This window comes from Salmo salar, chromosome 18 (assembly GCF_965601325.2).
Source record: "Salmo salar chromosome 18, fSalSal1, whole genome shotgun sequence".
NCBI lineage: Eukaryota > Metazoa > Chordata > Actinopteri > Salmoniformes > Salmonidae > Salmo > Salmo salar.
This window is the reverse complement of record NC_138308.1, coordinates 83889947-83913371: the sequence shown is the minus strand read 5'-3', so window position 1 is coordinate 83913371 and position 23425 is coordinate 83889947. Positions and strand designations below refer to the sequence as shown.

The window sequence follows — 23425 nt, the reverse complement described above, 5'->3', positions numbered from 1 at the left end:
GTGACAACAAAAAAGACACATATACGTTTAGTCAGCATGCCAATCGCAGTGTACAGTCCGAAAACAGTTTAGCAGTTGCACCGGTGGCAATAAATTAATACAATCAAAAGCTTACCTTGACTTGGAAGAGCTCCGGTGTTGGATAGCCAGAGCCAGCTAGCTAACATAGCGTCCCTCTGTTTGAGCCGGGTGCTTGAGTAGGATAAACTAGGTAGCTATATTTGCTTGCTAAGTGAAAGTTTTAAAAAATACAACCAAATATAGCTAGCTCTCTTTCTCTCTGCCTCTCTCTCGCGTCTCCTTAATTTTGGAAGAAATACATTTGTTAAACTGTTCAACTATTGTCTTTCTCTCTCTTTGAGTCAACTACTCACCACATTTTATGCACTGCAGTGCTAGCTAGCTGTAGCTTATGCTTTCAGTACTAAATTCTTTCTCTGATCCTGTGATTGGGTGGACAACATGTCATTTCATGCTGCAAGAGCTCTGATAGGTTGAAGAACGTCCTCCGGAAGTTGTCATAATTACTGTATACGTCTATGGAAGGTGAAGAGATCTATGAGCCTCCTAGGTTTTGTATTGAAGTCAATGTACCCAGAGGAGGACAAAATCTAGCTGTCCTCTGGCTACACCATGGTGCTACCCTACAGAGTGCTGTTGAGGCTACTGTAGACCATTGCAAAACAGTGAGTTTTAATCAATTATTTGGTGGCTTGAATATATTTAGTATAGTTTTATCTAAAAATGTTTCACTGTTTTTATTTTTCTGAAATTCACTGTGGAGGATGGGCCTCCCCTCCTCCTATTCTGAGGAGCCTCCACTGCTCCATGGTACTGATATTCCAAGTAAAACTAAAAATGTGGATTCAATACTTTTAGACTAGCTGAATGCCAATGCCATCCTCCTATCTTTCATGTTGGAAAAACGGTCTATGGCTCTGTAATACAGTACACTTACAAATGTTGTTGTCATAGGCTACCTAGCTAAAATTATTGCTTGGCATTCATGAATACATGCCACTGAAAACAAGTAGTTTGTTGTGATTATGAGAATAAAATCTTAACAATTCAGGTAAAGAGCGCCACAGTCAGGCAGACAAATCTGAATGTTCTTTCAAAGTGAGAACAATTAGTTTCCCTGGCAGATATACCTGCTACTTAGAAATACTATAGCATTACATTAATAGATGTCTTTACCTTTGACAAATACATCTCAGTGTGAAAAGGCGTCCCATTTCTCTGTTTTGTCAACGAACTCAACATATTCCAAACACTGGTTGCAGCCAGATGACCCAAATAATTTAGGTAGCCTAGTAAACCATGCCCTCCTTTGATATGTTCTATTGCGAAATGTCTGGGACTCGTTTCCCTGTTCACGATATTGTACTTATTAAATAAAAGACGAAATTAACTGCAATACACTGGTTTCAAATATATTAGCATAACCAGTCTACACAGAACCACAGCAGGCCCGTAGTAAAATTAGATGTTTTTCTGTATTAAAACGTGTCCGGGTGCAACATGCCTAGCTCTGCCCACTGGGGCGAGGCTTACGGAGCGCTTTTTTAAATTAACGCTCGAGTCACCGTATTTCAACCGACGGAGTTATCTCCGGCTCTCCCCTACTACTTCAATTGTTTTACTTAACCTTTTTTTTGTTGCTTTAGACCTGCAAGACCAAGTAGGTGTAATTCAGACCATCACTAGCTAGGTTTCAATCCAATTGGCGACATATTTTCATGCTAATATTCTAAAATCCTTCAAATTGACTCGTCGCAGATAAAAAGGCTGTGCACGTAGTGCAAATAAAAATTACATTTTGCGGTTAAACTCACATGTACCGAATAAAAAATATAAGTTAAATGGGTTGCCATCGCATTTTCAACTCTACTGGTGGTTTTCTCACAAAAAAATGTTGCCATATGTAATCTGAAACTGGCTCTGTCTGTACGCTGTTGGCTAGAGCGCACGTATAGCCTACAACATGATGAGATCATTATTATTATGGACAAAAGACCGATATTTATTTTTATTTGTAAAACGGCAACCAAGCATCGATTATCATGTTTCCAGAATAAGACCCTCGATATTTATTGGAAAGGAGCATCAAGCTCATCACTTTGCACTTTCACCACCCTGTGAAGTTCATCATAAATTATTTCATCTGTAGCCTGATAAACTGCATGCTTTCCCGACGAGTGGTAGTGGGAGGACCACACAACTAGAGTGACCACATTTAAAATTCACAAATGCGGGACAACAGCATGGTTTTGCGGGACAATGTATTCTACATTAATAAAAACGTTTGAATAAAAAGGGTCTGGAGAGCAATAATATTGTAAATGACGTCATCTTTTTTCTAAGTTTGTACCGTTATTTAATATCACTATAGAATATGCATAAAATTGCAGACACATTTTTAATACCCTCAAATACCAAGTTAGGCATACCTCATTTCAAACTGGGCATGGCATCATAACTGTCGATCGTGAATGATAATTCTTCACGTTTTGCCAGTGAAATGTTCAAACCGTGTCTGCATGCCAATCATTTGATCTCAATAAGATTCATGGAAATATGCATTGAGATCTTCTTGAGTTACTGTTTAATGAAAAAAATGAGCAGATGGTGTTAATATATATAGCCTTCCTGTATTTTGTTTCAATTCTGCCGTGTGACGCGCGCTGTTGAGTTTGGCCGCAATTATGTTTTTTTTTTACTATTCAGCCAACCCTCCAAAAATCTTATGAGAAATTAGGTGGTGTTTTGGTGTAATAGTAACGTTATACTATGCTATTATATTTATTTCTGTCATGTAGAATACTCATTCATGAATCATTATGTGATCTCCCAAGACATTGATTCAGCTTTTATCTAACTTTACTAGTGAGAAGTGGCTGAGCGACGCTCTTGTGTGCTCTGACAACAATAGACCCCTGCAATCAGCTGTACGGAACGAGCACACAATTTGATGATGCAGAAACAATTGGCCTACGTTTCGTCTTGCGCTGCGCAGAATATACGATTGGAGAAGTGTTTAACATCACCATGGCTTAGGCTACCACATCCTTATGATGGCCTATATATATTTTCATAATCTCAAAGTGACTTCAAGAGACAGGTTGGAATGTCTGACTGAAATACGATATACATCTATGTTTTTTTTCTAAATTGGTGGTGTTTGAATGTGTTGACAACATGCGGGACAAGATTGTTTGGTTTCTAGACAAAGGGACAAAATGCGGGACAGTCCCGAACAATCCGGGATATGTGGTCACCCTTCACACAACATGTCATCGCGGGACCCAAGTTTACTTATATGATGGTTATTATATCAATATTTGTGCACAAGGTCATTTCCACCGACATTTCTCGCATAATTAATTTTACAGACAAAAATATACTTCCTTGTCTAACTTGTTTTGTCGACATTTGTAAAGTTTGCCGAAAATGTTTCTGTTTCCATCAGGACTGCCATAAACATTTTTATAAGACATGTAACTTAATTTCCTAGCATAAACAGGTTGGATGGAAACCTGGTTACTGATATTGATCAATTCATTAAGTTAGGGAGATGGTTATGCACTAGCGGTTCTGGGGGCGTTGGCCAGGGGGGTTGCCCCTGTGACAACAATTTTGGATCCCCTAAATGTGGAGTATGAAATAATTTTTACATAACACATTTTTGCTATCGTTCTTTTTTTTACATCCTTTATTGGACAGTGGCAACGATGATGATTATGAACATGGTCTTTTGCCAGCTAATGCCTGCAATGCAGTGAAGAAAACGATATGACAACAATAACGTCTAATGTAACTGGCCCCTCTAACAGTACAACTGGCCCTAGCTTGGCCCCCCCAGTTGAAATGGTCTAGAACCGCCACTGTGGGTATGGTGCATGGTTGGAATGTTTCAGTTTTCCCCCAATTGTGTCATACTGTATACTTTCGGTGGCTGTGATAAAGATGGACATCCCATGGAAATTCACTAATGCTCTGACACACACAGAGAACTCTTCTCGCTAGAGAACTTGTCAACAGGAAGCTAGCTGGTTTTGAACTGCGGCCTCGTAGTTACAATAATACATCTGGTTCTGATAAGAACTGTACTTCTCATTGTCAGATGATCCCAAAAGAGGAACTAAGGAAACAAACGCATCTCAATATGCAAATAAGTGTTCTCACATGCATATACGACAATATCTAGCCTGGATACCAGTCTGTTTGTGCTAATATGCCACTCTTGTACTTCGTGTCATATGACAAATATAAGGGGTGGAATGTTAGCACAAAACAGTTCTGGATTAATGAAATGGCCACCAGACTATTTACATTGACGTTGACCCCCCCTGCATTTGTTATGTACCCAGCTGCTACTCGCTGTTTATTATGTATGCAGTCACTTCACTCCTACCTACATGTACAAATTGCCGCGCACTGACTCGGTACCGTTATCCCCTGTATATAGCCTCGTTATTGTTATTTTAATGTGTTACTTTTTATTAATTTTTACTTTAGTTTATTTGGTAAACATTTTCTTAACTCTCCTTGAGCTGCACTGTTGGTTAAGGGCTTTTAAGTAAGCATTTCACGGTAAGGTCTACACTTGTTGTATTCGGCGCATGTGACAAATTTTGATTTGATTTCAGACTAACCGAGACCATGCTGTTCCAGGTAATAACAGAACATTGCCCACATCTGTTCATGCAAAAAGTATGTAGGGTAGATCATCTATTTATATAACTTGGGACATACTGTTGAAACCCCCATACTTTCTTTCTAGAGTGGTAAAAGTGACGTGAGAGTCATACGCATGCGGGGGAAGTTGTGTGGTGTTTTTGCTCACAGTTGCGGGGAACTGCAAAAGGTGTTAAATACTAGAGGGTCTAATTAAATCTCACTTTGACAGAAGCCAAGAAGTCAGGCTTTTGATCTCTCAAACATTATGGATATTCTGGGTTCACTACTAATCATTTTGCTGGGTACCATCACAGGTACAGAATTCTACTCTATGATTTTTTAAATAATATGAATTATGTTATGTGTAGGTATAAAGTACAGTATATCCTATTATTGGTATACCAAATAAATAAATAAATAAATAAAAAAACGTTCAAAAAGTGATCCTGCTATTCCTCTGTCTTTAGGGACCAGGGCAGATGTCCATCCAATAGACAAATATGGGTTGAAGGGCGGTGCGGCGTGTTTGGCAGTTAGAGAAAACCCTCATCAAGAGATGGCGATGAAATGGATGACTGATGACAATGTAATAGTTGTGAGTGAAGAAGTTTCTCCTGAATACAAGGAGAGGGTCGATTATAACTCCACAGACCACTCTCTTTGTCTCAGGAAACTGGAACAAACAGATACTGGAATCTACATTGCATATAACGTTGAGAAATGGAAGGAGACACAAATGGTCAAATACAATTTGATGGTCCAAGGTAAGTTTTGTAAAGGCTTTTTTACATTCCATTCATTAGTTACGTTTCCATACATTTGTCCTGTCATTTTTGTTGTCAATATTTAGAAAGTTCGCATATAAAATAGACAATTGCCTGCTACCAGTGGTGTAAAGTACTTAAGTAAAAATACTTTAAAGTACAACTTTATATTTTTTGAGGGTATCTGTACTTTACTTTACTATTTACATTTTTGATCATTTTTACTATCACTAAATTCCTGAAGTAAATAATTTACTTTTTACTCCATACATTTTCCCTCACACCAAGAAGTATTCGTTACATTTTGAATGCTTAGCATGACAAGAAAATTGTCACGCACTTATCAAGAGAACATCCCTGGTCATCCCTACTGCCTCTGATCTGGCCGACTCAGTAAACACACATGCTTCGTTTGTAAATGATGTCTGAGTGTTGGAGTGTGGCCCTGGCTAAAATGATGCTGTCTGGTTTGCTTAATATAAGGAATTTGAAATAATTGATAGTTTTACTTTTGTACTTAAGTATATTTGAGCAATTACATTTACTTTTGATACTTATTTAAAACCAGATACTTTTAGACTTTTACTCAAGTAGGATTTTACTGCGTGATTTTTACATTAGTCATTTTCTATGAAGGTATTTTTACTTTTACTCAAGTAAGACAATTGGGTACTTCTCCCACCACTGCCTGCTACCGTGCATTTCCATTGAACTGTCGATGACATCACACCTGAACAAATATACATTCTTCGCAAAAAACATAGTGTGGAATAAAAATGAATTGTCTGAAGTGTTTACAATATCCATTTAGACAAATTGCGCATTAATACATTGGCGACAGCCTGTATGCCCTACCACCTATCTGTTTCATGTCTCAGGTAGCCTGCAAAAGCCAGCATGGATAGAATGCAAGAATTTACTCATATTTGCCATATTCTAATAATTATCATGTGCCAACGTATCTCCACGGTCCGTGCCATGGGGAAATTTACACTCCTGTAGATCTGAAATAATGTAGTGGTTAAACTTGCATCCAGCCAACCAGGAACGCAAGGTTAAGCAATTCAGGTATTCTTCAAAAGTCAAGACAATCCTTTTCCTGCAAAGAAACATTATTTTATAGTTAAAAAATAGATTTAGCAAGCAGTAGACATTTAGAATTAAATGTTATGTGATGACTGTATCACATAACAGGCTGAACCATAACCGGCCGTGATTGGGAGTCCCAGGCGGCGCACAATTGGCCCAGCGTCGTCCGGGTTTGGCCGGTGTAGTCCCTCATTGTAAATAAGAATGTGTTTTTAACTGACTTGCCTAGTTAAATCAAGATTACATAAACAAATACAAATGACATTACGTGCCCGCTTGCCTTCAAAATTATTCGGCAATGATCATTTATATGAAAACACCGTTTCCGTCATCATTTGTTGCAAAAAAGAAAGTTAGAAAAAATAAATATCCATCCCTTTCGAAAGGATACATTTTTTTGTCTATCTTTAGAATATTTATCTAATAGCTGCCTTTCCATTACACATGTGGCAATGTTTTTTTATTGCTTTTGTCGAATAAACCTGAATCAATGCAAAGATGCCTACTGTCACCTGCTTGGGTTGATGAATGATATTTTAGGACATCTTGACATTTTTGTAAACTTTGATATAATCACTTATTTTAGAAGCTGTTTCCATACCAGTCATGGAGGTGGTGTCTCTCTCCTCCAACTATAGTGGTGGAATGTGTGATGTCACAGTGAACTGTTCAGTTCCAGGTGTGTGGGTGTTGTCTGTCTGTGATGGAGGTCAGTGCACACTGTCACAGCAGTCTCTTTCACACACCAGAGTCAACATCATCATCTCCAATGACAACGGAACTATCCAGTGCACTGGCAAAAATAACTTCAGTGCAGAGACCAACTCACAACGCATGGAGGACATATGTAAGTCTAATTTACTAACTTCCACCTTCTGTGCATACCGTTGTACATTTGTTTATCAAGAACGGTTTAATATCATTGCAGTAATTACAAGTGTGTGTGTGTGTGTGTGTGTGTGTGTGTGTGTGTGTGTGTGTGTGTGTGTGTGTGTGTGTGTGTGTGTGTGTGTGTGTGTGTGTGTGTGTGTGTGTGTGTGTGTGTGTGTGTGTGTGTGTGTGTGTGTGTGTGTGTGTGTGTGTGTGTGTGTGTGTGTGTGTGTGTGTGTGTGTGTGTGTGTGTGTGTGTCTGTGTATATGTAACCTCTCAGGTATAGGTGAGAAGAAGGGGAGAGCTTCAACATTACCAGTTTGGACCATTATGGGCAGTGTTACTGGTGTAGTCTTCTTTGTTGGTGTGTTAGTTGGTGTAGGATACATCATATTAACCAGAAGACGGCAATCCCCTAAAGAGCAGCAGTCAATGCAGGTACCCGCTCTGTCAATCATGTTTAACCCCCTAATGTCGATGTCTATGCCCCCATCAAAATCCGTATGTCTAAGCTAGATATATCTGGGGCGTATTCATTACGCAGTAGCAACATGTTTCTTAAACGGAAGCAAACGCAACGAAACGGGAGGGATCTACCTGAATTTGTCCAACACCCCTGCGTCTCAATCCACAACATCCGCCGATGTCGGCCTTCCGCAGCTGCGGTGGAAGGTTTCAGAGCTACAGCGGTGTTTGTCAGAGCAGGACACATCCTAAAAATTGGTCTTCTCATGAAAACGTTCGAAGCGTCCGAACAGTTTGGGCTACACACTACTATGACCCCTCTGGAAAGATCACTCTCAAGAACACGATGGTGTTCTTCGGATTGCTCTAAGACCCCAACAAGCCTCACAAGACTCGTCTAAAGGTAACCCAGTACCAATGAAAAAAAATCTATGGAAATAGTTTTGTGCCCTTAAAAAAGGGGGGTAAATTTGGGTAAAACACTTATAAGAAAGCTCAGGATTTTTTTTCTTCTCTCAGATCTTTTTTGCCATGTATGAATGTGTTATTCAACACGTTTCTGAGGGCTAATAGCAGTAACGCCAAATTTCATCAAATATTTTTTCAGATAATTTTTTGATACATAAAGGGGTCCTAAAATTCTAAATGTAATTGCTAAATGATCCATGGTATGACCATCTTAAAACAATTCAATATGTCAGCTTAGTAGAAACCCTGCCCCAGGCCCTTAGGGGACTTGTGAGAAAGCTACAGTCTTTGTGGCGCAGCAGAAAGATCGGCGTATCCCAAAACCAGAGGTTATGAGATTAAATCCCAGATGGGGTCATATTGAAAAGTCAGTATTAAGTAATCATGTCAAATGTAATCGTATTTTCGTTAAACTTTGAGCAGTTGTTTTGGGCCCTGTACAGATTTTTTTGGGGGAAAGCTACAGCTCATGTCTTTTTGGAAGTTGAACTCAAATCTTACTGCTGGCCATGTGCTAAGAATCCCACCACCATCCAAAAAACAAACTCGATAACTTTAAAGGCCTGATTGCTTGGATCATTTTAAGATGTCCCCCCCTCCTCGAAGAAAAAACATAAAAAAATGGTACATTTCAGTTTTTTGGGGCCTGCTGTATCTGTAGGCTCTGCAGTAGTCCCATCGTTATCAGAATCCCACATTTCTTACCTTTCTAACAGTACTAAGCATGCATTTGTAGGAGTTATAGTTTTGAAACTGAAATGTACATTATTAGGGTAGTATACAATATTATGTAATTTAGAAAATGCCACCAGAGTGCGTCAGAGTTTAAGAGATGAGATTTTTACACTATTTTAGCTGAATAGCATACTACTTAAAACCACATGCCATTTAATTACTTCCTTTATGAAAAGAAATCGTGAAATTTGAGCTGATCTTTTCACATGTGAAAACAAGAGACACATGGGAGGTCAGTTCACATGTGAAACCATGTAACACCACCTTTTCATGTTATCAGCTCACACGAATTGCAGATTCACATGTGGAATTTGCAGTTTCACATGTAAACACGTTTACATGTGAAAAACGAATTTGCACTTTCACATGTGAAAAACATTCAAATGTTATCACGTGTAGTTTAAAAAAATGTTGTATCCCCATGTTTTTAAATGTATAGTTTCATGTTATCACATGTTGCTTTTACATGTTGTCACATGTTATCACATTAACTTCACATTCGATCACGTGAAATTCATGTGGTTGTTACGTAAGGGTAGAATACAGCATATACATTTATAGTGGGTAAAACAGTATGTAAACATTATTAAAGTGACCAAATTACTATTTGCATAGGGCAGCAGTCTCTAAGGTGCAGGGTAGAGTATCGGGTGGTAGCCGGCTAGTGACAGCGTCTAAGGTTCAGGGCAGAGTACCTGGCGTAGGCCGGCTAGTGATGACTGTTTAACAGTCTGATGGCCTGGAGATAGAAGCTGTTTTTCAGTCTTCCGGTCCCAGCTTTGATGCACCTGTACTGTCTCTGCCTTCTAGATGGTAGCGAGGTGAACAGGCCGTGACTAGATTGCTGAGGTCTTTGACCTTCTTGGTCTTCCTGTTACTCCAGGTGCTGTGGTTGCGGGCGGTTCAGTTGCCGTACCACGAGGTGATACAGCCCTACAGAATGCTTGCGATGGTGCATCTGTAGAAGTTTGTGAGGGTCTTAGGGGCCTGAGGTTGATGAGGTGCTGTAGTGCCTTCTTCACCATGCTGTTAATGTGGAGGGACCATTTCAGGTAGTCAGTGATGTACACGGCGATAAACTTGAAGCTTTTGACCCTCTCCACTGCGGCCCGTCGATGTTGATGAGGGCATGCTGCTCTCTCTGCTGTCTCCTGTAGTCCACGTTCAGCTGCTTCATTTTGTTGACGTTGAGGGAGAAGTTATTTTCCTGGCACCACTCCGCCAGGGCTTTCACCTCTTCCCTGTAGGCTGTCTCGTCATTGTTGGTAATCAGGCCTACCACTGTTGTGTCATCAGCAAACCTTGATGATTGAGTTGGAGATGTGCATAGCCACACAGTCATGGGTGAACAGGGAGTACAGGAGTGGGCTGAGTGCGCACCCCTGTGGGGCCCCCGCGATGAGGATCAGCGTGCCGTATGTGTTGTTGCTTACCTTCACCACTTGGGGTTGGCCCGTCAGGAAGTCTAGGACTCAGTTGCACAGGGAAGGGTTCAGGCCCAGGGCCCTGACCTTAGTGATGAGCTTTGAGGGCACTATTGTGTTGAATGCTGAGCTGTAGTCGATAAACAGTATTCTCACATAGGTTTTCCTTTTGTCCAGGTGGGATAGGGCAGTGTGCAGTGCTATGGCAATTGCGTCATCTGTGGACCTGTTGGGGTGGTATGCACATTGTAGTGGGTCTAGGGTGTCGGGTAAGGTGGAGGTGATATGATCCCCAACTAGCCCCTCAAAGCACTTCAGAATGAGTGTTACGGGGCGATAGTCATTTAGTTGTTGCCTTTGCTTTCTTGCGTACAGGAACAATGGTGGACAACTTAAAGCAAGTGGGGACAACAGACTAGGAAAGGGAGAGATTGAATATGTCCGTAAACACTCCAGCCAGCTGGTCTGCACATGCTCTGAGGACGCGGCTTGGGATGCCGTCTGGGCCGGCAGCCTTGCAAGGGTCTTACTCAGGTCGGCCAGAGAGATCAGGAGCACTCAATTCTGGTGAGCGGTCGGGGCCACATCAGCGACTCTGTGTTGTTTCTCACATTTCTCTTCTTCTAACAGGGCGTTATTACAGAAGTTGACAACCCAGTGTCCGCTATACCAGGAAGACCAGAACTACAAAACACCCCTGGTTCTGAGGTGACATCTATCTACGTCACTGCAGGCAGACCAGGAGCAGTACCAGCAGCAGCAATAGAAGAACACCACCCAGTGGACAAAGGGTACACTTTACCAGAAGAAAGTGCAGAGGCACTCTACAGCACTGTGCAGCAACCAGCGGTAGAAGAGCGCCACCTAGTGGACAAACTGGGCTGTCCAAAAAGAGAGAGGCCAGGACCACATAGCCCTTCTGAGGCAGAGCCTACATCAATCTACAGCACAGTACAGGAGCCAGCTATAGCACAGCGCCACCCAGTGGACAAATATGTCAACAAACCAGACAAACTACCTTACTAAACTACCCCTCCATCCCTCTGAGGCCCCTGATGTTACATTGACTAAGACTTGACCCATAGACTTAGACACTGAAGGAAAACACAGGGAAGTTACAAAGAGTGAGAATTTAGAGAATTTATTGTTTATATTGTTCATGTCTAATTTTAACCATATTTAAAGTGGGAATCTGTGATTGCTACATCAATTTTGGGGACTTTTAAATTAATTATATATAACTATTGATTAATATAACTTCTGCTTGTTTAAACTCCATTGTTTGTAAACAATGTAATTCTAAACAGACACTGTATAGCTTCAAAACATAGTTACAACTATAATTTTGATGTCGTGAATGGTCAGTCCATAGCATCCATAGCCTCATCTATGAATTAAAGTGGTTACATTTCTCCAGCCCCATCACTAAGCTGTTAACCTAAAAAAGGTGGCAGGATGACGGCATTCTTAGTATTTGAACTGCAGATTTCCCCTTTAATGATACATCGTTTTGCATACTGTGTTATTTTCTGTATATGAAAATGATAAAACATGCTGATTAATACAGCAGCACTTTACATGCTTTAAAATAAATGTTATATACAAAACAGTTGAATTTAAAATGGGGAGCCCATTCAATCAACAAATTGATTCATTGTTGTATCGATTGGGCTGTCAATCAATCAAACAAGCAATCAACAGTCAATCAATCAATCAATCAACCAACCATCTGAGTATGTCATTTTTCCATAATTATTTTTCTAATACATACTGTATGTCTAATTGTTCATATTCTGAGAAATCACATTTACAAATATAACTATAAAAGGTATCCATCTATCCATTTCAGTAACTGTCACATCCAGCTGGTTATGGGAAGGAACTACAGAGGTATGGCAGTCAATTATAGCTAAAAGCTGAAGAATTTGTCCTGTGAACACAATCTGAAATATCGGAGTGGCTGTGGTTCCAGATTTTCTGGATCCTGATTTGCTGTGGCTAAAGATAGAGATTGCCAATTGATTACTTTTTTTTTAAATGTAGCTGCTGCCCACTCCGCTGCCTACGTAGCTGCTGCTCAGCGCTTCACTGCTGCTACCTCTCCTTGATTGGCGATGATCGCTTTTTTCTAGTGTAGCCATAGAGATTGATAGAGAATTCTTGTGCCCAAAAGCCCGTTTTAGCATGGTCAGCGCCATTGAGGGCTTTCACCATTTTGAAGTAGCCAGCTGGCTGGGACTTCTATGGGTTAAAACAGACAGAACGCTGTAACCTTCATAATGGCCTTGAATATTTCTTCAAATTGACACGTTTATTATTTATTTCAGCTGTTCAGGAATATGAGGCATAGGCTACATCATCATGGTTCTGAAGAGGGTGAGTAATATAACACATTCACAGAATGTCATCCGGGTGCGTAGCTTTAAGAGAACCTCTGTATTTACAGCCACAGCCCTCAAATATAGCTAGTAGGCTACTCTGCGTTAACATTCAAATCATACATCATGGGTCGGTTTTCCTGGACACAGAATAAAACCTATTCCTGCACTATTAACTACTTTAAATAGAGAATCTCCACTGGATATTCTTCTTAGTCCAGGAGGTTTAAATCTGTGTCTAGGAAACTGGCCTTTTATGCTGTCCTACCCAACAATACGGTGCCATGTGCTGGTTACTCATTCAATACACTACATTTGGCAGCACTATGGAGTGGCTGCCCGACTTTCACAGACTGCACGACTCTCACAGATTCTCTTAGATGGTTCAACACATGGACAGTCAAACCAACAATTTTTATCTCTGGAACAGTGTTGACCAAATAGGACACAGTTTTCTACTTCACCAATAGGCCCGTGGTCATTTGGTTCGTCAGAGTCCCAGTACCTAGAAAAGGGAGAAGAGAACCCATTACTCCATACAGTATGTCCCAGCAGAAGGAAATATTTTCGGCCAAATATGTTGACACTCTTCTTGAATAATTTACTATTGCTTCTAAAATAAGTTGAAATGTAAAAAAAAACATCTGGTCTTCACACGTTGTTATTGGATTTTATATATTTTTTATTTAAGTACACAGTGTGGTTCTTGAAAGGTCAAGGTTGACTGTTTTGCCCAGACATGGTTTACGAGGACATAATCAGAGAATCATAGTACTGTTATTAATACAGAAAGGTACTCTACAGGACGTAAGAGTGGAAATACTGGAGAAAAAAAACATGTTATTTTTCTTGAATATATCATATGTATTTTTTTTATTTCACTAGGCAAGTCAGTTAAGAACAAATTCTTATTTACAATGATGGCCTACCAGGGAACAGTGGGTTAACTGCCTTGTTCAGTGGAAGAACAACAGATTTTTAACTTGTCAGCGTGGGGATTCAATCCAGCAATCTTTCCGTTACATGCCCAACGCTCTAACCACTAAGCTACCTGCCGCCCCAAATACAGTTACAGCCTTATTCTAAAATTGATTAAATAATTTTTTTCCTCATCTACACACCATAATGACAAAACGTTTTATACATTTTTTGAAATGTCATATTTCAGTTTATTTTTAATATATTGACATAAGTATTCAGACCCTTTACTCAGTACTTTGTCGAAGCACCTTTGACAGCGATTACAGCCTCAAGTGTTCTTGGGTATGACGCTACGAACTTGTCACACCTGTATTTGGGAGTTTCTCCCATTCTTCTCTGCAGATCCTCTCAAGCTCTCTGTCATGTTGGATGGGGAGTGTCGCTGCGAAGCTATTGAGATGTATTACTGAACAATCTCTTGATAGACCTCACTATTGACATTGAGTTGATCAAATTACCTCTTCCTTTAAATCAACCTTAACAACAAAATCAATGAGCCATATCTAATTCTCACTAATGTCAACGGTGGGACCTTATACAGACAGGTGTGTGCCTTTCCAAATCATGTCCAATCAATTACATTTACCACAGGTGGACTCCAATCAGGTTGTAGAAACATCTCAAGGATGATCAATAGAAACAGGATGCACCTGAGCTCAATTGAGTCTCATATTAAATGGTCTGAGTACTTATGTACATTTTTTAAATAAATTCGTAAAAATGTCTAAACCTGTTTTCGCTTTGTCATTATGGGGTATTATGTGTTGATTAATGAGTAAAACAATTAATTTAATAAAGGGGTCTGAATACTTTCTGAATGCAATGTGTGTATCAAATCAAAGTTTATTTGTCACGTGCACCGAATACAACAGGTGTGGACCTTACAGTGAAATGCTTACTTACAGGCTCTAACCAATAGTGCAAAAAAGGTATTAGGTGAACAATGGGTAAGTAAAGAAATAAAACAACAGTAAAAAGACAGGCTATATACATTAGCGAGGCTATAAAAGTAGCGAGGCTACATACAGACACCGGTTAGTCAGGCTGGTTGAAGTAGTATGTACATGTACATATGGTTAAAGTGACTATGCATATATGATGAACAGAGAGTAGCAGTAGTGTAAAAGAGGGGTTGGCTGGTGATGGGTGACGGGACACAATGCAGATAGCCCGGTTAGCCAATGTGCGGGAGCACTGGTTGGTCGGACCAATTGAGGTAGTATGTACATGAATGTGTAGTTAAAGTGACTATGCATATATGATAAACAGAGAGTAGCAGCAGCGTAAAAAGAGGGGTTAGGGGGGGCACACAATGCAAATAGTCCGGGTAACCATTTGGTTACCTGTTCAGGAGTCTTATGGCTTGGGGGTAAAAACTGTTGAGAAGCCTTTTTGTCCTAGACTTGGCACTCCGGTACCGCTTGCCATGCGGCAGTAGAGAGAACAGTCTATGACTGGGGTGGCTGGGGTCTTTGACAGTTTTTAGGGCCTTCCTCTGACACCGCCTGTTGTAGAGGTCCTGGAGGGCAATGCAGCTTAGCCCCAGTGATGTACTGAGCCGTACGCACTACCCTCTGTAGTGCCTTACTGTCGGAGGCCGAGCAATTCCCGTACCAGGCAGTGATGCAACCAGTCAGGATGCTCTCGATGTTGCAGCTGTAGAACCTTTTGAGGATCTCAGGACCCATGCCAAATCTTTTTAGTTTGTCCCTAACGATGCGATATCAAGCAGTACTTATTCATCTGAGTATATGCTTTGCAGAGTTGGGGTGAATTCCATTTAAATTCCAGTCAATTCAGATAGTTAACCAAATTCCAATTCCATATTTTACTAAATGGAATTAGAATTTTTCTGTACTTCCTGAGTTTATTAGAATTTACACGGAATTCACCCTAACCCTGATGTTTAGTGTTTCTGGTATTTTTTTAAATTATTTTTCACAGGAATATATGTATTGGAGATGTATGTTAACAATACTAAAAGCAATTTAACTTGTTGGTGTATGTGTACACAAGCATGTTTATATGTTTCAGTCAATGTGCGTGCGAGACTGCATGTACAGTGCATTTGGAAAGTATTCAGACCCTTTGACTTTTCCCACATTTTGTTATATTACAGCCTTATTCTAAAATGGATTAAATAGTTTTTGGTAGGTTGATGAGGGAAAAAAATGACTTTAATCTGTTTTAGAATAAGGCTGTAACCGTAACACAATTTTGAAAAAGTCAAGGGGTCTGAATACTTTCCAAATGCACTGTATGTGTGTTTTAACATATGCATGTTCATATGTATGTACTTGTTATTCATCCTTAGACTGTACTTCAATACCTGATCACTCCAGTGGTCCTTCTAAAACGTGCCACTAAACTGTGCCTTTTGATGTGCCAGTGATATTTTTACTGTAAATAACTCCTCCCTACTATATTAGGTGTCATTATCAAACAAATAATTTTCTAGCCTGGTCCAACATCTGTTTGTGCTATCATTCCACCGACTGTTTGGCATGACAAGGAGTGGCATGATGGCACAAACATACTGGTACCAAGGCCAGTCTTTTTCTATGCTGCCAGGATATGTATTTTGTAATGCCTATCAGAGCTGTGTAGGTCAGAGGTTTCATCAGGGCCACGTTCAGTAGCCAAACGTAGGAAAGTTGCAGACAGAAATGCCACGAATGACTGATTTCTTATTCTACATGTAAGAGAGGCCTGTTTGTTCTACATAGTACATTTCTAACTGAAGATTTGTAAACATTGTGTCCTGCTGATTGCGCCCCATGTCTGTGATAATGTTTATAATGTGATAGGCAAGGTCAGGGCCCATCTGTAATACTGGAACCTCATTATGCTAACAGCTAATATACTATGAAATGTCAGTTTTAATAAATGGGAAGATTTCCAACAGCTCTGTTTTGGTCCATCTCTATCAAATGAAGTCCCTACAAAACTGTACAATTCTAACAAAGCCCACACATCTCTGTCGATGCCCCACGTCCATGAAGGGAACCTGCAGGGGTTTTACATTTTTTATTTTGATATTGGAAATATCTTATTTTAAATTAAGCATCTATGAGTCAATGGCAGCCAGGAAAAAAAATTCTGTTCCATATAATTATATCAAATGTGGGTCTGATAAAGTTGATTCTTTCTTGCCATGGAAATACAGTGATTCAGACTCAGAGCACCTTCACACCTGATAACTTTAAACAGCTCTTCTCAGCACAGAACACAGTCAACAGGAAGTGGTTTTCAGTTTCTTGTTACGGTCACTCACACCTTTGAAAGGGAGCTACACCCCCCCACTCTAACCATAGATGTTAACGTCTCATTTAAAAGTCTTGTTAACTATTTAGACAGCTGTTAACAATGTACACGTATGTTCAATGTACAAAATACACGTACACATGTATTTTGTGTTGTAGACATCTGGTAGTAGAATAGTGGCCTTAATGTATTGAGAAATCCGTTGTGAAATGTAATTTAATGCAAAAAATAAATACAAAATTGCCCACACTGAAGACACCTATATAGGTCTGCTAATAGAGGACTAGTAAAGGCCCAGTGCACAACTTTTGAGTAAAAATGTAAACTACATTTTTCAGTGTCTAGCAGTATTTGTAACTTGAGTCTAATAATTATCTGTGCAAAACAGTTCATCTGATCATATTTGCGGAATATAAAAAAAACTTGCTTGATACAGGTTTGATTTCCAGTTTCTTGAAATACTTTGCAAATGCAAGTTATTTCAATGTGAAAACTGAAATGGTCTATTCATTCCTTTTAGTAGACACAGTAGTGTGTGCATATATTTTCATACATTTTTGTACTGGTCCCCCGTGGGAATTAAACCCACAACCCTAGTGTTATCAAGCACAATGTTCTACCAACTGAGCCACATCATCACAAACCACTTCATGTCTGAATGTACTCAGTTACTGTATTGAACATTGTTTTCTTCATGGTCATGGAAAGTCTACAGGTTCTAACCTAGATGACCAGCCTATATACTATACAGTAATGTACATTTACATTAAGTGGTTTGTAAGGATGGTAAATGAAAACTGCACAAAAAGTGGTTTTCTATATTATTTGATCAAGAAAAATATTTAATTTCATGTGGATGTTTTGGGTCTTTGCCCATAACTGCACTTTTTGATGTAAATGTTTGAGGACAGGGTTTTGTTCTTTCTGGATTCCATTAGAATGATGATTGCAGAGAAAGGAACAGGGCAACAACTCTTACAATTCCAACTATTGAATCCTGCAAGATACTGTTCTTAATTATACAACTTCCATTTTTGCAAAAGCTGAGATGCTGGTTGTCAGAGATCAGTGATTAGTAAACCAGCGATGTCATAATACGGAGAGGGGGTGCGGGTGTACGTAGACGAGACATTAATAAGTGATAAGCAGTAATGGACAGTCATTACCATCATGGGACTTTACAAAAATGTCTTTATGTGTTACAGCGTTCAACCCAAATAATCAAAACCGAAATCGTGCTTATGTTTTTTATAATCAAACCGAAACCAAATCGACTTCAAGAAGCACCTATCGCTCAGCACTAGCAACAAGACTGTAGAGCACAGATCTGTAAAAGAAATATTGTCCACCTCATTATCTGGCTTTATGACTTAATTTGACATTTTACTTCAACAAAGTGTGTCATAAGGAGATCAACGTTGCACAACACAGAAGTCCCCCATTGAGTTATGAACAACCTTAAAGAGGACGGAGGAAGTCGTGAGGTGAGAAAATGCTACTGCTGTTTTATTTAGTCTTTGAGTCACTCAGAGTCGACTTATCAGAAGTATTCCAGACTTCATCTCTCACTTCTAAAATGAAAATTCTGTGGTTTCTACCTCCTTCTTGTCTGGCTGAGGTTCACTTTACAGTTTCCTTTAAGATAGTTGGAAAGGTTTCATGTGGTCTGAGAGCTTCTTGTGTGTGTGGTTTTGTTCTTTTATCCTTGTGGGGACCTGAAATCAGCTAAAGTCCCCACAAATAAAAAATATACAAATTAAACAAATGTCACGACTTCCACCGAAGGTGGCTCCTCTTCCTGTTCGGGCGGTGCTCGGCGGTAGTCGTCGCCGGCCTACTAGCTGCCACCGATCCCCTTTTCCTTTTCATTTAGTGCTGTCTAGTTTTACACACCTGTGTCTTGTTTTGTCTGATTTAGGTGGTATAATTTTCCCCGCTGCAGGTTAGGCTGCGTGCGGGATTGTTTGCCTTAGGGAACATGTAAGGGGTGCGTTCCTGCACCACGGGCATTGTTTGTTTCATTTTACGGTATGTGTTTACCGGGGACATATTTGCCTGTGGCTAGCGGAGTTGAGGTTTCCCCCCTGTGTGTATCGCTGTGCTTGTGGAACCACCAAAATTAACAGTGGATTCTCCTTGAACCCTTCTGCTCTCCTGCTCCTGATTCCACACACCCCCCTCCATCGAGAGGCGTTGTTACAGAATCCCGCACCAATTTCATATGGAGTCAGCAGGAGCGCTCCACGTCCATGGAGGAGCGCGTGCAACAACACACCACCATACTCCACCGTCTTGGGACAGCCATGGATCAGGTGATGGCAACGATGGAGAGATGGGAGAGAGGTGGTCGGCCTACCTCTACCCACACCGTGTACCCACCTACACCATCACCAGTGCCATCATCATCCGGGCCCAGCGGTGTTCGGCTCGCGCCACCGAGGGAGTACGATGGGACGGCTGCCGGGAGAAAAGGTTTTCTTCTCCAGCTGGAGTTGTACCTGGCAACCGCTAACCCGGCTCCTTCGGGAGGAGAGAGCGTGAGCGCTCTCGTCTCCTGCCTGTCCGATAGAGCTCTGGAGTGGGCCAATGCAGTCTGGGAGGGACCAGACTCGGCGAGGGACAACTACTCAGAGTTCACCCACCGTTTCCGGGCCGTGTTCGACCATCCCCCGGAGGGGCGAGCGGCGGGTGAGCATCTGGTCCATCTGCGGCAGGAGACGAGGAGCGCTCAAGATTTCGCGCTGGAGTTCTGAATCTTGGCCGCCGGCTTGGGGTGGAACAACAGGGCCTACGCGAGGACGTCCGCAAGGAGCTAGCCTGTAGAGATGCTACCCTCACCCTGGACCAGCTAGTGGACATGTCCATCAGGCTGGATAGCTTGCTGACTACCCGCGGGCATTCGGACGGGGTCCTGTTGGTTCCACCCTCCAGCACCTCTGCTCCTACCCCCAGGGAGTTAGGAGGTGCTGCAGCGAGGGTGACCGGAGGAGGAGCCTCCTCCTGCACCGGAAGTGGTCGGAGAGGGCACACTACCGACCGGTGTTGGAGGGGCTTGTCTGGGAGTTGAGATGGCAGGCAGAGAACTGTTTGGACACCTCAGGTAAGTCAGCACCAGGCTCACCCAGAGCCCCCTGTTGGTCACATGTTTGTATTGATTTCTTTCCCTGAGTTTTTCCCTCATTCCCAGCATAAGGCGCTAGTCGATTCAGGCACAGCAGGGAATTACATGGATGGTGGTTTCGCACAGAGGTTAGGGATCCCCCAGGTTCCGCTGGATAAACCCTTTCAGGTGCACTCCTTAGACAGTAGACCACTAGGGTCAGGGGTGGTCAGGGAGTCCACGGCACCACTGGACATGGTTACGTGGGGGGGATCATGAGGATACATTTTTTTTCCCCTCATTGATTCTCCTGCGTTTCCAGTGGTGCTGGGGATTCCTTGGTTGGCCTTTCACAACCCTACCATTTGGCAACAGATGGCTCTAAAGAGGTGGTCAGAGGAGTGCTTAGGCAGGTGTGTGGGAGTTTCCGTCGGTGCAACGATGGTGGCGAGTCCAGACCAAGTCCCCACAGTGCACATTCCCCCCGAGTTTTCAGATTTGGCTATCGCCTTCTGTAAGAAGAGGGCGACTAAATTACCACCTCATCGACAAGGGGATTGTGTGATAAACCTCCAGGTAGACAGTGTACCCCCCAGGAGTCACGTGTATCCCCTGTCCCAGGAGGAGACGGTGGCTATGGAAACATATGTCTCCGAATCTCTGAGGCAGGGGTACATTCGGCCCTCCATGTACCCCGCCTCCGCAAGTTTCTTTTTTGTGAAGAAGAAAGGAGGAGGGTTGCATCCGTGCATTGACTATAGAGGTCTAAATTCGATCATGGTGGGGTACAGTTACCCGCTACCTTTCATTGCTACGGCGACGGAGTCATTCCACGGAGCACGCTTTTTCACAAAATTGGATCTCCAGAGTGCGTATAACTTGGTGTGTATCCGGGCGGGAGATAAGTGGAAGACAGCGGTTAGTACCACATCCGGCCATTATGAGTACCTCGTCATGCCGTATGGGTTGAAGAATGCTCCAGCCATCTTCCAATCCTTTGTCGACGAGATTCTCAGGGACCTGCACGGGCAGGGTGTGGTGGCCTATATCGATGACATCTTGATATATTCCGCTACGCGCGCCGCGCATGTGTCCCTGGTGCGCAAAGTGCTTGGGCGACTGTTGGAGCATGACTTATACGTTAAGGCTGAGAAATGCGTGTTCTTCAAACAGTCCGTCTCCTTCCTGGGGTATTGCATTTCCACATCAGGGGTTGAGATGGAGTGTGACTGCATTTCGGCTGTGCGTAATTGGCCGACTCCCACCACGGTGAAGGAGGTGCAGCGGTTTTTAGGGTTTGCCAATTAGTACCGGAGGTTTATCCGGGGCTTCGGGCAGGTGGCTGCTCCCATTACCTCACTGCTGAAGGGGGGACCGGTGCGACTGAGGTGGTCGGCTAAGGCGGACAGAGCTTTTGATCACCTGAAGTCGCTGTTCACCGAGGCTCCCGTATTGGCACATCCGGACCCCTCTTTGGCATTCATGGTGGAGGTGGAAGCGTCCGAGGCTGGGGTAGGAGCCGTGCTCTCACAGCGCTCGGGCACTCCACCGAAGCTCCGCCCCTGCGCTTTCTTTTCGAGGAAGCTCAGCTCGGCGGAGCGAAATTATGACGTGGGGGACTGGGAGCTGCTAGCAGTCGTAAAGTGCTGAAAGTGTGGAGACATTGGCTCGAGGGGGCTAAACACCCTTTCCTCATCTGGACTGACCACCGGAATCTGGAGTACATCGGAGCGGCGAGGAGACCGTTACCTTCCTCTGGTCACCCAGGCATAGATAGGATGGTGCGAAGCCTTAGGGGGAAGTACTGTTGGCCCGCGTTAGCTAAGGACGTGAGGTTTTACGTCTCCTCCTGTTCAGTGTGCGCTCAGAGCAAGGCTCCTAGACACCTGCCTAGAGGGAAGTTACATCCCCTCCCCGTTCCACAACGGCCTTGGTCACACCTATCGGTAGACTTTCTAACCGATCTCCCTCCTTCCCAGGGGAACACCATGGTCCTGGTCGTTGTGGATCGGTTTTCTAAGTCCTGTCGTCTCATCCCTTTGCCCGGTCTCCCTACGGCCCTACAGACGGCGGAGGCCCTAGTTACTCACGTCTTCCGGCACTACGGGGTGCCTGAGGACATAGTTTCTAATCGGGGTCCACAGTTCACGTCCCGGGTGTGGAGGGCGTTCACGGAGCGTCTGGGGGTCTCGGTCAGCCTAACCTCAGGTTTTCACCCCGAGAGTAATGGGCAGGTGGAGAGAGTGAACCAGGATGTGGGTAGGTTTCTGCGGTCGTATTGCCAGGACCGGCCAGGGGAGTGGGCGAGGTATATCCCATGGGCAGAGATGGCCCAGAACTCGCTCCGCCACTCCTCAACTAACATTTCGCCGTTTCAGTGCGTGTTGGGATACCAGCCAGTCCTGGTACCATGGCATCAGAGCCAGACCGAGGCTCCTGTGGTGGAGGATTGGGTACAGCACTCGAGGGAGACCTGGGAGGCCGTCCAGGAGCACCTCAACCGGGCCGAGGCCCGGCAGAAGCTGAGCGCTGACCGCCGCCGTAGTGAGGCCCCAGTGTTCATGCCTGGGGATCAGGTCTGGCTCTCGACCCGAAACCTGCCCCTCCGCCTGCCCTGCCGGAAGCTGGGTCCGCGGTTTGTGGGGCCATTTAAAGTCCTGAGGAGGATAAACGAGGTGTGTTATAGGTTACAGCTCCCCGTTATTACTGTATTAACCCCTCGTTTCATGTGTCTCTCCTCAGGATGGTGGTGGCTGGTCCGCTTCAAGACGCTGAGGTACTGGAGGTCCCTCCACCCCCCTGGACATCGAGGGGGCCCCGGCGTACACAGTACGATCCATACTGGATTCCAGGCGTCGGGTGAGGGACCTGCAGTACCTCGTGGATTGGGAGGTGTACGGTCCGGAGGAGAGATGCTGGGTGCCGGTGGGGGACATCTTAGATCCTTCTCTGCTGAGTCAGTTTCATCGCCTCCATCCGGATCGCTCTGCACCTCTTCCTCCGGGTCGTCCTCGAGGTCGGCGTCAGCGCGCTGCTTGATCGACGCATCGGGGGGGGGGGGGGTAGTCGTCGCCGGCCTACTAGCTGCCACCGATCCCCTTTTCCTTTTCATTTAGTGCTGTCTAGTTTTACACACCTGTGTCTTGTTTTCTCTGATTTAGGTGGGTATAATTTTCCCAGCTGCATTTTCCCCGCTGCATGTACCC

General features: G+C 43.0%; 1 protein-coding gene across 5 annotated transcripts; it reads left to right on the top strand.

The window, feature by feature from the left end:
* Nucleotides 1–3888: 3888 nt before the first annotated feature.
* LOC106578023 (uncharacterized) lies at nt 3889–12118 on the top strand. Of its 5 annotated transcripts, none has more exons than XM_014156568.3 (6): nt 3889–4593; nt 4910–4994; nt 5148–5444; nt 7120–7380; nt 7685–7842; nt 11127–12118. In XM_014156568.3, exons 2-6 carry the CDS (start codon nt 4946–4948, stop codon nt 11520–11522), a joined length of 1161 nt encoding a protein of 386 aa, XP_014012043.1. In that variant the 5' UTR covers nt 3889–4593; nt 4910–4945; the 3' UTR covers nt 11523–12118. The 5 variants fall into 5 exon arrangements, with proteins under 5 accessions (XP_014012043.1, XP_014012046.1, XP_045556443.1 ...); XM_014156571.3 differs by having other exon boundaries at nt 3895–4994; nt 5148–5266; nt 5350–5444; XM_045700487.2 differs by having other exon boundaries at nt 3899–4994; nt 5148–5266; nt 5350–5444; nt 7172–7380.
* The last annotated feature ends 11307 nt before the right edge of the window (nt 12119–23425 follow it).